Source organism: Palaemon carinicauda, chromosome 38 (assembly GCF_036898095.1).
Source record: "Palaemon carinicauda isolate YSFRI2023 chromosome 38, ASM3689809v2, whole genome shotgun sequence".
Lineage (NCBI taxonomy): Eukaryota > Metazoa > Arthropoda > Malacostraca > Decapoda > Palaemonidae > Palaemon > Palaemon carinicauda.
In genome coordinates, this window is record NC_090762.1 from 52,653,474 (window position 1) to 52,666,794 (window position 13,321).

At 36.1% G+C, this 13,321-nt stretch overlaps 1 protein-coding gene across 1 annotated transcript in view; it reads left to right on the forward strand.

The window, feature by feature from the left end:
* LOC137630333 (uncharacterized) overlaps positions 1-13,020 on the forward strand; it is a 13,073-nt gene extending 53 nt beyond the window's left edge. Inside the window, exons 1-5 of the mRNA XM_068361769.1 lie at positions 1-587; positions 3,615-3,804; positions 4,517-4,709; positions 8,938-9,101; positions 12,751-13,020. The exon at positions 1-587 is cut by the window's left edge and continues 53 nt beyond it. Coding sequence (XP_068217870.1) covers positions 280-587; positions 3,615-3,804; positions 4,517-4,709; positions 8,938-9,101; positions 12,751-13,020 — 1,125 coding nt within the window. The 5' untranslated portion in view covers positions 1-279. The remainder of the gene's footprint in view (positions 588-3,614; positions 3,805-4,516; positions 4,710-8,937; positions 9,102-12,750) is intronic.
* The last annotated feature ends 301 nt before the right edge of the window (positions 13,021-13,321 follow it).

Sequence of the window (13,321 nt, forward strand, 5' to 3'; positions counted from 1 at the left end):
TTATCTGTTGAAACAAAGTGCTACATTTCAAGAAATGAAACATATTTTGATAGACTCCTTAACGCTAATATGATTACATAAAATTGCCATCGTATGATTTCTGTACCAACCACTCTTAGAAAGTTTGACAGAGTATAAGTGGTATTTCTTGTTCCACCGACTGCCTTTATTATATCCCACTGCAATAAAAAAAATCCTAAACTTTCAGAAAAAGCTAAAGAAACTAAAACTGTTATGTCCCCAGGTAGTCAGAGACCAAAGTAGGGGCTACACGACAGCATGATGGCAACCTGCTGGCACTGGCACTGTGTTCTGTTGGTGATAATCGTCTTTTTGAGCCTCAACTTCATTGCCTACTACCTCGACAGTCTCTTCCTAAATGGAACACGTCTTCCACGACCATTCCAGAATACCCCTGAAGAGATCCAGAGATTCTGCAATAAGTCTCCCCACATAAATAAGTATTTGGACAAGAACTGTTACCATTATGATGATCTCAAAGCAAGATTTATTGGTGATGACCCCTATTTCAATTTTACAAAAGAACATATTTTTGATTGCGCAAGGAAGTTATGGAATACGAAAAGGTGAGTCTTACCTTCTCACTGAAGGTATACACATCATATGTATAAATAATCATGCACACTCACGCATGGTATATGTAGTCAAATTTAATAGTCAATTGCAGTTGGAGACCAAATTGCTGCTTTGTTATGTGTAAGGCTCGGGTCACATATCTGCAACTAAGGTCTGCGACTCGCTGTGATGTTAGAAAATGGTGGTATCTTTTATCACCATTCTACAATTCAGGCAAAGCGATGCTCGTGGTTAATCTGGTTCAGACCATGTTGCGAACATGTTGGACTGTTTAAAACTGTGGCGACCTTCCGCTGCGACTCTCGTCAGCTGCGATACTTGGCAGCGGAGTCTTAGGCGAATCGTAACTCACTATAACTTGGCAACGGTTCCTTGGCAATAATTGCAGATATGTACGACGAAATCGTTGTAGGATCTAGCCTGCGATCTGGCAACACAGCATCACGACCACGTGACGTTTCCCACTTGCTTAAAAGCAGCGATAGAGGGGTGCTCTGCCACAGCTCGCAGGTCGTCCAACTCTGGTCACTATGAATGAAATGAAGAAAACGAACGTGAACAAATAAAACCTTCAATCATCATCAATGACTTAAATAGAAAATAAAGAATATGAATAGATAGAAAGGTGTTAAATAGTCACTATGAATGTAATCAATAAAGAAAATGAACGTGAAAAAATAAAATGTGCAATCTTTATCAATGACTTAAAAAGAAAATAAAGAATAAGAACAAATAAAAATGTTAAATAATCACTACAAATGACGTAAATAAATAAAACGAACATAAATAAATAAGATGGTAAATTATTATTATTATTATTATTATTATTATTATTATTATTATTATTATTATTATTATTATTACTTGCTAAGCCCCAACCCTACTTGGAAAAGCAGAATGCTATAAACCAAGGGGCTCCAACAGGGAATAGCCCAGTGAGGAAAGGAAAAAAGGAAAAATAAAATTTTAAGAAGAATAACAGTGAAATACATATTTCCTATATAAACTATAAAAACTTAAGCAAAACAAGAAGAAGAGAAACAAGACAGAACAGCGTGCCTGAGTGTACCCTCAAGCAAGAGAACTCTAACCTAAGACGGTGAAGACCATGGTATAGAAGCTATGACAATACCCAATATTGGAGAACAATGGTTTGATTTTGGAGTGTCCTTCTCCTAAAAGAGCTGCTGACCAAAGCTAAAGAATCTCTTCTACCCTCAACAAGAGGAAAGTGGCCACAGAACAATTACAGTGCAGTATGACCTTAGGTGAAGAAGAATTGTTTGGTAATCTCAATGTTGTCAGGTGTATGAGGACATTGGGGAATATGTAAATAATAGGCCAGATTATTTGGTGTGTGTGTGTATGTGTGTAGGCAAAGGGAAAATGAACCGTAACCAGAGAGAAGGATCCAATTTAGTACTGTCTGGCCAGTCAAAAGACCACACAATTCTCTACCGGCAGTATTTCATCGGGTGGTTGGTACCCTGGCCAACTTACTATCTACAATTAGATAGGTAATAGTAAATATTGTGAATAATTAAAAAGCAATACTATGCATGAAGTCAATAAAAAAAACATGAATAAATAAAATGTGAAATCCATATAAATAAAAAACATATTAAAAATTAACACGTTTAATGAAAAGAACTTAGAAGGTCCGTAAGAAGGAATAACATGGATAAATAATACCAAGTTAGAGATCTGTTTTTATTTCTTTTGCCATTTGAACACTAGGTATACAACAAAATATCAGCCAACGCTCTCTATAGCACTGTATTTAGCCATGGTACGCTGCCATGTTATGGGTTGCAGTAGTCACTCGGGTAGTCCCATAGAACCTTTGCAGATTTGGTAGAGTGGTTTCCAGGGGCAAGGTCTATTGTATCAGCCATCACTGGGCCCTCCCACCAGGTGCCACTTATCACTTCACGTGTCTCAGGGTCCTCGTAGTCTCCTTCAAGCTTACTGCCATTCTGCCATCATAACAGGTTGGGAAGGACACAAACGTTCATCCCCATCTCCCTTCATAAACCTCCTTGGCCAGTCGTTGTGCACTCGCTGCCAAGTCCAGCAGCAATCGAGTGGTAATCGAGCGACATTCTAAAGTCTTGCAATAAATCTCACGGAAATCCTCACTAGTCACGATTATTCACAGGCTCAATCCCATGCTGAACGCAGCGGGCAGCAACTCGCCCTCCAACAGTCACCCAGGTCCAAGCATAAGCGAGAATCTAGCAGGAAGCTTGCAACAGGTTGTTCCGATATCAAAGAGCAGAACAATTGCAAGACTTTCCGCCATTTCTTGGAATTTTTAACATCGCAACAAGTCGCAGAGATTGGTTGCAGGTGTGTGACTTGTACCAACCGTGTGTCACACGATCGTACATAAATTATTTTGTATATATTATGCTTGTATCTGCGCTCTTCCCTCGCACTAAAAAAAAACAGAATAAACATGTCTGCGTTTTTCCTCTCTAACATTGTCTGTTTCTCGAACATGAAATTTCCTGTTGCCTTGAGGTTTTGTATATAAAGGAGAGTGTTCTTTAATAAAGTTACTCAGTTGATTGCATCCTGCCTTTGAGTCGCAACTTTCCCTACGGCCCGTCACAGACTCGAGCCTCACGTTCACCAGTGTAACAATGTATATAGACTTTTGATTCTATTATGCATATGGCTGCCAAATTATGCATAGATTCTTCTGAAAACACACACACACACACACACACACACACACATATATATATATATATATATATATATATATATATATATATATATATATATATATATATATATACACACACATATATATATATATATATATATATATATATATATATATATATATATATATATATATATATATATATATATATATATGTGTGTGTGTGTGTGTGTGTGTGTGTGTGTATGTGTCAAGATTTAAATTTATGATCTTATATAGGATACAACGTTTCTACTACATCCTGATGATTTGTACACAGACAGATTTTACTTGGCTCATCCAACAGGAATCCCAAAGAAGTGGACCCTTGGCAAAATAAAACATCGTATGCGAAAGCATCTGCTTCAGTGGTTAGGAAGCATCCTACTATTCACATAATGATTGCTGGCGATTCCCACATGAGGCACATTTTCGAAGTGTTCGTGAAACGCATTCTCGATCCACGAGTTAAATACAGGATTGCAAGATTTAAGAAGGTGGGTAATCTCTTTTATGTCTATGCATAATTCAGTCATTAAGTTGTTTAGTCGTTTGAATTATTATCTTGTTATCTAGAAATTCCTTTGATATATATAAAGCAACAGAAAGTTTTAAAGTCACATGAATGAATTTTGTTACATGGATAATTAAAATCATTAGTAACTGTGATTACTAATATCCCGTAGGGTTTTGTAGATGATAATAATCATAACAAACACACCCTAATCTTACTAAACATATCAATAAAACCTCTTAGGTTCACTGAAAACATTATTCCTTACCAAAATAGTCATATCCAATAACAATGCAATTCAGTTTAACAACTTAGGATGTGACGTAATTGGTATGATTTGGGCTTCTTTCGTTTTGAGATTCAATACTTGTGTTACAGCAGGTATCAGCCAGACTAATTTAGCGACCACTTGACTTTAATTCAAAGTTATTAGAACCAAAATATTTGGGTTTGGATTGTATAACTTCCGTTGCCAATTCGGCCACGCTATCACAGCCTGATCTTTGTATGCTATTACCAAAGAATGACAAAACGTTACCACGCAATCTTGTGTACGTGAAATGAGCATTAAACGAATCACACCATCCTTTCATTGAATATTTCTATTCGTGTTTAGGAGATTGTGTCAACCACCAATGCTTTAGTCTAACCAATGTTCACGTGAATGAATAGATTCCATCTTTCTGGCATTGCAGGACCATTGGGAGGATGTTTACGCCATGGGCCCCAAGAAGAGGGATTATTACCACGAGGACTATCAGGAAGTAATTCACCTTGGGGTCCCACTCAGGATTACTTACGTTTGGGATAAGTTATTGAAGGGATTGCCCTCATCTTTGAAATCCTGGATCGCTGGAGAGAAGCCACGGCCAACATTTCTACTTTTTGGTTTGCATTTATTAGTTTTACACTCTTACGCATTACACTTCATATTTTTTTTTGGTTTCAAATTTTCAACTGTATTTGATCAACAGTGAAAAACAGTTTATCAAACTACAAAAGAGAAGAGAAATTTTCGAGACATAAAACTTCTTTGATGGAATGAGCATAATTGGTACCTAAATCCTAGTAATCATGGAGAATTCCTTTAGGAAGCAACTGAGTGAGGTCCAAAATCTCCACCCACAAGCATCATAATGGCCGCCACCTTTCTCACAGTCGATTCATATAAACAATAATGATAATAGAAAAGGATATAGGTCATTACGATAATTTAAAAGTAACCGCCACAGCTGGCATTGCGCAGCACATCCATGCACCGCTTGTCAGAACAGAGGAGCAATGAGATAATGTTAACTTCCGAGTGAAACAAGCCACAGTGGAGCAAAGACCATTTGAATGGCTGGAGCATGTTAATGATTTTGGACTGCACCCAGTTGCAGACATTAATTTACCCTTTACATGTAATTAGGACTTCAATTAAAATTCTTATCACTGGATGAAGATTTCTTTCCAAACCAATCTATCAATCTTTTCATTTCCCATAATGTCAATTCAAACAGTGAGTGGATGGTCAATCAAATTGACTAAATCCATTTTCATTTCTAACAACTGGCTTCTTACCCCTTCTTCTTAACTAATCTTTTACGAATGGGGTTGCAAGCCTGGCTGTGACCCACCACCATTAACCGACAGCCGATTATATAAATTGATGATAATGCAAACCAAAAGACTTCAAATGTCCAGAAAAGGGATCCGAATCCTTATTTTCCCTGCTGGGATCGATCTCGGGACTGTCGCTAATGAAGTGCTCTACACAGCCACTGGAGCAAGGGGGCACTACTTCATCTTAATGTATGCTATTCTGAATACTACTTCTACGACTACTACTACTACTACTACTACTACTACTACTACTAATAATAATAATAATAATAGTAAACTTATTGAAAGGTAATGTAATACTGGTAACATTGACTACTTGTATCATTTTTTAAATCTCCTCATATAAGTTATTTTTAATATTTTTTTTTATATAGAATACTGATATACTAATGTGAAATCTTGAAAATGTTTAGTACCACGCTATGATGATCTTTCTAAAGCTTTCAAAAAGTAACAATGATAATGAAAATAACATCTGCCTTCTCAATATCGTCATAAAATTCAGTTACAGTGACTAAAGTTTCGTCACCAGATATTCCTTTCTATAATAATCAGTGTCTTGCATAGATGCACATATCATTTAAGTAGTCTTTCTTGAGCATATAGGAGTATTCTAAGTTCTTTCAGAATAAATTTTCAGGTATGATACTGTTTACTGGTTATTTAATGCTTATCTTATACAAAAAAAAAAAAAGAAAAAAAGTACGATTCCTGGCCCTTCTCCTCCTAGGCATCTTTAGCGCCATCTACATAATATTTTCTAGGACTCCCTCTCCACCTCATTTTATTTCTTGTACTTTCTTTTATTTGATCTACTGTCATCCATTCTTTACACGTGAAGCAAAACCTTTCATAACATTTTTACTATTTCTCTTCATTATCATCATTTCCTCCTACGCCTATTGACGCAAAGGATCTCGGTTAGATTTCACAAGTCATCTCTATCTTGAGCTTTTAAATCGATACTTCTCCGTCATTATCTCCTACTTCACGTCTCATAGTCCTCTGCTACGAAGGCCTGGGTCTTCCAACTCTTCTAGTGCCTTGTGGAGTCCAGTTGAAGTTTAATGAACTAATCTCTCTTGGGGAGTGCGAAGAGAATGGCCAAACGATCACCATCTGCCCCTGACCATTATCTCATCCACATAAGGCACTTGTATAATCTCTCAAATAGTTTCATTTGTAATCCTGTCCTGTCATTTAACTACCAATATTCTCCTGAGGGCTTTGTTTTAAATCTACAAAATCTGTTGGATATTTTTTCATTGTCATACCACGACTCCTATCCATACAGTAACATCGATCTCACTAAACTGATATATAGCCTGATTTTTATATGTAATTTCAGGCAATTTGATTTCCATATTTTACTTAACCTAGCCATTGTCTGATTTTCTATTTTCAATTTTTCACTAAACTCTATTTCTAAAGACCCTGTATTGGAGATCATACTTCCCAAATACTCAAATGATGTACCTCATTAATCCTTTCTCCTTCCAAGGATGTTTCGTCTTCCCTTGAATACTCCATTCTCATCATCTCGGCTTTTCTTTTATTTATCTTCAGCCCAACCTCGTGGGATATTTCATGCATTCTGGTAAGTAAGCATTGCAAATCCTGTGGTGTTCTGCTAACAAGGACAGCATCATCAGCATACTCTAGGTCTGCTAAATTCCTATCACCAATTCTGTCCAATCCTTCACCATCTCTGACTGTTCTTCGCATTAGAAAATCCATGAGGAGGATAAACAACATAGGTGACAACACTTTCCCTTGGAGTACTCTGCTGTTACTGGAAATTCATTTGATAAGACTCCGTAAACATTAACTTTGCTCTTGCTATGCTCATGAATAGACTTAATCAAATGTACATATTTAAGAGGAATTCCATAATAACGCAGGACTCTCCACAAAATTATCAAAGGCTTTTTCATAGTCCACAAATGCCATCAATAGGGGAATTCTATATTCTACGCAATACTGTACAACATGTCTCAAAATGAAAATTTGGTTAGTGCAACTTCTACCTTTTCTAAATCCTGCTTGTTCATCAATCTTTGTCTCCAATCTCTTTAGAATAAGCAAACTATATATTTTCATAAAAAAACTGACATTAGTGTTAGACCTCTATAATTAATACAATTAGTCAGGTCTCTTTTTTTTCAATTTTCACCAACACTCCTGACTCCCATTCATCAGGTTTTGCCTCTTCATGCCATATTCTACAAAATAATCTTGTAGGTAATCTGGTATTACTTCATTTTCGGCCAGGATCATCTCAGCAGTTATTCCATCGTATCCAAGGGCTTTCCATCTCTTTAGTTTTTTGAGGATAGCTTCGACTTCAAACACACTGAATTTATTAACGGACACATTAAGGTCTTCATCAGCTTCAGGTATATCAATCAAATTATTCCCTTCAAATCTCCTATTCATAACCTCACTAAACTGTTCCATCCAACGTTGTCTTTCTTCATCTCCTGTTGCTATAACAGAACCATCTCTCTTTTTGATGGGTATATGCTTCTTCTTCGCCCAGGCCGAGATTTCATTAATAACTCTATGAGCAATTCATACACCATAGCCACTTCCTGAATTCATAGCTTTGTCAGCCTCATCTGCTTTGCTTTCTAAATATTCTCTCCAGTCATTCCTGGCTTCCCTTTTGACCTCACTGTCAATAATGGAATACTTAGCATGCTCTACCTTGTAATTTTCATTAAATCCTTGAAAACTTTTAACACTCAATTTCTGTCTTTGTCTCCTTTTTATAGTATCCCAAGTATCATTTGATATACATGGCTTTATCCTTGCAACTGCGTGTCCCAAGACTTCACTACCAACTAACTGATATATGATCTTGTTATCACACCATTCTTCATTAATTGTCTGTTCTTAATCTCTTAAAGTTTCTAAGACTGCAAATCGATTACTACATTCAATTGCAAATGTTTCTCTGTGCTCTTCTTCTAAAAGCTTAGTTGTATCAACCCTAGGTATTCTATCCATCTTTCTGTTGGGTGCTTTCAGTCTTAATTTCAGTGTGGCAATGAGGAGCTGGTGATCACTACCAATATCGGCACCTACATAGCTTCTTACGTTTCTCAGAGTCCTTCTCTCTTTATTAATGGTAATGTGATCTATATGATTTTTGTAAATGCCACATGGTGAAGTCCATGTATACTTGTGGATGTTCCTGTGTTGAAAAAGGGTACCTCCAATGACAAGATTGTTTGCTGAATGTGCTCCATTTTCATTTGCAATTTTGCCAAGACCCTCGACACCCATCACATTTTCTATCCCTTGATTATTTTTTCCAACTTTAGCATTGAAGTCTCCAATCTCAATTTCCAATTGTCACCAGACCTAAGTTATACTTTTCAGGTATGGAAAATTAAGGTTGTCTGAAAACTTATTTACTTCTCAGATATCATACAGAAAGTTCTTTAACCAAAAATTTTTCTAATTCTCAAGCAAGGTAAAAAAAGTTAACCAATTATATATTTCTCAGCTACAGCTTTGCACTACATAATGGAGTCGAGAAGATTATACCAAAGGTTCGGACCTAAGAGGGCCTCAGAAAGATATGCAAACCAACTCAGGGTTCTGGCGCCTCTGGTGAAAGAATTCGCCAAAACGACTCCCACTATTTTCAAGTTTATGGACCATCTACAGGTACTCTGATCATTCATGCATTTTCTTCTTCTGAATTAGGGACCTACTGATAGATTATAACAAAAAAGGGTCAAGGGAGCAGGACAGACAAGGCGGGAAAAGACCAAAAAGAACAGATGAACAGTAAAATGCAGAAAGCTAGACACCAGGGGAAAAGGAGACGATCATATGAATTTTAAATGTCATTTACAGTGAGCCAGGCATGGAAAATTGTTGGAGTAATCCCAATGTATCCTTTTTTTTAAATGGTGTGTTGGACAGGCTCAATAGAAGGGCAAGGGATGCTGCATGGTGGTTTATCAAGAGGTTGTGTTTTCTTATCTGTTTCTTTATCTTTTCAAACCACTCTTAATGTCCTCTCTTCAGTTGAAGTGGTTATCCTGGAGCGTCTTTAGCCTTGCATGGTGTATTAGCTCCGCATGTTGACCAATTTTTCCGACTTTTTATCTTTAGTCTATGGGTTTCATCAATCACTCAATGTATATTTCTGTACATATTGTTTTTGTTATCATTACTATTGTTAGTTTTCAAGTATAATGAATCTTTTTTATTGCATTTAATTCTTATCCTGTCTGGAAACATGGAGCTAAATCTTGGACTTTGTCAGTGTTGTCTACTGTACTGTAATATTCGTGGACTGCATACAAATATGCATGACCTTGCAGTTGCGTCCAGATAGTATGATATTCTTTTGTGTTAAAAAACTTTGGTTTCTCAAATGAGGCACTCATCTGAGCTCCTTTTAACAGGTTTTAAGAAGCCAATAATTTTGAATCGGGTTGCCATTCCCAGGGCCAGGGGAATGACAGTGTATATTAGGACTGAGTACCCTGCTTCTCATATATCCAGCTATGAATGTGGATTTCATAAGATTCAATTAATAAAAGTTTGTGGCAAGCATAACAAATTCTGTTTGCGTTTGATCTATCGGAAACCAGAAATGGATGATTTAACCTTTGATTGTCTTTTTACCATTATGGCTAAGATACAAGAAAATAATAAAAATGCTTCCTTTGTTTTCGTCAGTGATTTCAATGTTCACCATAGGAAGTAGTTAAATAATTTTCCTCCTACAGAACGCCATGGCTTATGAGCTTTGGACTTTGCCTCTGAATCAGGCTGCAAGCAAATCATAAGTAAAGCTACTCAAGGTCTGGTAACTCCCATGGCATTATAACAAGTAAGGTTAGTTCTCCAATTGAGACATCTAATCACGCCTTCATTTCATTAGTAGAGAACACTGAGCAGTGTGTCCCCGGTATGTCATAATGATGTAAGATTTTCATAAAATCTCAAGCAGACTGGAATGGCACTTTGAGTAATGTTTTGAGCTTGAATTGGTCACAACTGTTTAATTATGTTCGAGCATGTTGTTCCTTCGAATGAGAATCTAGTTAACATGATTGATAAGCACATCCCTTCTCGTGTGCGAAGGTACCAAGTGAAAGACAAATCCTGTTTCAAAGATGATTGTACACATGCTTACTTAGAAAAGCAGGATACCTATCACCTTTAGAACGGTAACAGATCAGATTTTACTTGGAATATCTATACGAAGATTGTAGACGAGCTTACTTAGAGATGCAGGAAACCTATCATCTTTAGAACGGTAACAGATCAGATTTTACTTGGAATATATATATACACAGCTTAGAGCTTTTGCTTAGAGTTTATCCTTCAACTGAAAAAGAATACAATTTAACCATAAAAGAAAACCTTTCTTGTACAACCAAGGAACATAAGTGCAGGTCCACCCTTAAATATACACTCTTTGGTGTAGACATATCAGGGCCTCCTTTAATTAAACCAGATAGCTCGGTCATTTACTGTTCAAAGGAAAATGCAACCCTTTTGGCTGATGTGTTTGTCAGGAAGCAGAGTGATGAGAAACTTGATCTTCCTCACTTTTGTCTTATTGAGGCTAAAATAACTAGTTTAGCAATTGAATCTCGTGAAATTAAAGCTCTCTTGATGGATCTTGATGCTTATGAAGGTGTAGATCCAAATGGTATTTTTCCTTTGTTTTTTATATAGACTGCAGATTTCTTAGCTCCTAGGTTATATGTTATTTTTGTTCATCAGTAAGAAGTTCATTTACCACTTCTTTTAGAATTGGTAATGTTACTCCATTATGTAAATGGGTATGTGGTAGCTCGTCCAGCTGATTACCGCCTAATTTCCATAAAGTTTTTTAACGTAGTTCGGCAAAACGTCTAAATAGCTTTGCTGAAGGTAATCATATGTTCCCTAGTTTGTAATATAGCTTTCGTAAAGGCCCTGGAGCATGTGATGCCCTTCTTACAATCTTGAATGCTGTACAGAAATCCGTTGACTGTGGCCATGAAGTTGTTGATGGGCACCACAGTGAGTACAGGAATGTAATATCTACTGTACCTCAAGGTAATGTTCTTGGCCCATTATTTATTATACTATATAACCATGACATGTGATTTGGCCTAGAACTCAAGCTCGTTGCATATGCAAAACATGCTACTCTTTGCATAAATTTCATCTCATGAATGTAAATCTGGACTTCATGGATCCCTTAATAGAGATCTGGCTAGAATTAGTGAATGGTGCATATTGTGGAGCACGAAATTGAACCTTAACAAAACTCAAAGCATGATTGTAAGTAGGTCGAGAACAATGGTTCCTCATCATCCGGATCTCAGCATTGATAATGCTTCTTTAACTATGTATGAATCTTAAACTTTAGATACATTGCTGTGATTCTTGACAACAATTTATTCACTATTGAGATACACATTCGGTCTGTCTCTACTTCAGTTGCACATGAAAATTAGCTTTTTGAGAAAGTCTTTTAAGACTTTCGGTGATCAATTTATTCTGAAGAAGTGTTTTGATTCTTTCATTCTACATTCTTTCGAATATTGTTCTGCTATCTGATCTTCGACTGCTGAATCTCATCTTAATTTGTTGAACAGGGTAGTTAAATCGGTAGAACTTCAAAAGTTGAAACTTGCAGCAAATGTTTTTATGTTGAACATGCTGACATATCTCTTTTATATTTTATATATGAGAGCTCTGTTTTAATGTTGTTACTGTTTTTAAAATATTTCAATCGTTGATTACTTCTTTTGTACTTTATTTATTTTCCTATTTTTCTTCCCCACTGGGCTATTTTTTCCTTGTTGGAGCCCTTGGAAAATAATAATAATAATAATAATAATAATAATAATAATAATAATAATAATAATAATAATAATAATAATAATACTAATACTACTACTACTACTACTACTACTACTACTACTACTACTACTAATAATAATGATATAATAGATGTCTCTTTTCCCTTTTATGGTAGACATATTTGATAAACTTTTCTAGTTGCTCTACTGGAGTCAATAAAATGCACCCAGAAATTGTGGGAATGAAAATTATGCTGATACTTCAAAATAACTATCAATTAAATGTACATGAGCAATTTGTTTTCCTTTATATATTGGTTGACCTAACTGAATTAAAACGCAATAAAAAAGCAAAGGGATTATAATCTTGTGACTGAAAACAATACAAAGAAATAGCCATGACATATGTATGATGGTTAAATACACTTCTGCATATACTGTACAAATAAAACCTAATCACCCTTCTGACGTTGTCTTTTTTTTTTTCTTCTTAACAGATAGGCCCCGAAAATTTCTTAACAAACAAAGATCATATAGACTTATATAATGACATTGCCCGCAAGACTTTGGTTGGACACCATCTTGTACTGTGGGACAGCACTGTGCCATTGTCTGATCTCTACAACGAGGAATGTCAAAAGTATGAAAGAAACACACCTGAAACAGAAATGTGGAATTGCCAAGACAAGATGCACATGGGACATATCGTGATTCAACAATACCTCAACATGTATCTGAATGCAATTTGCAATACAGTAGATGAGTGAAAAGTCTTTCACATAAGGAAGTTTTTCTATCCCAAATGTATCGCCAGAGAAAGACATAATAATGGAATATCACCATACACACTGCTCTCTCTCTCTCTCTCTCTCTCTCTCTCTCTCTCTCTCTCTCTCTCTCTCTCTCTCTCTCTCTCTCTCTCTCTCGAAGAAGCCTTAAGATTGATTGATTGATTATGAGTTATCTGGCATCCTGACATCTAAGGTCATTGACGCCGACATTAACTGTTATAAACAGATAAATAAATAAATAAATGGTAATTCAGTTTAAAACCATAAAAGCAAAAAC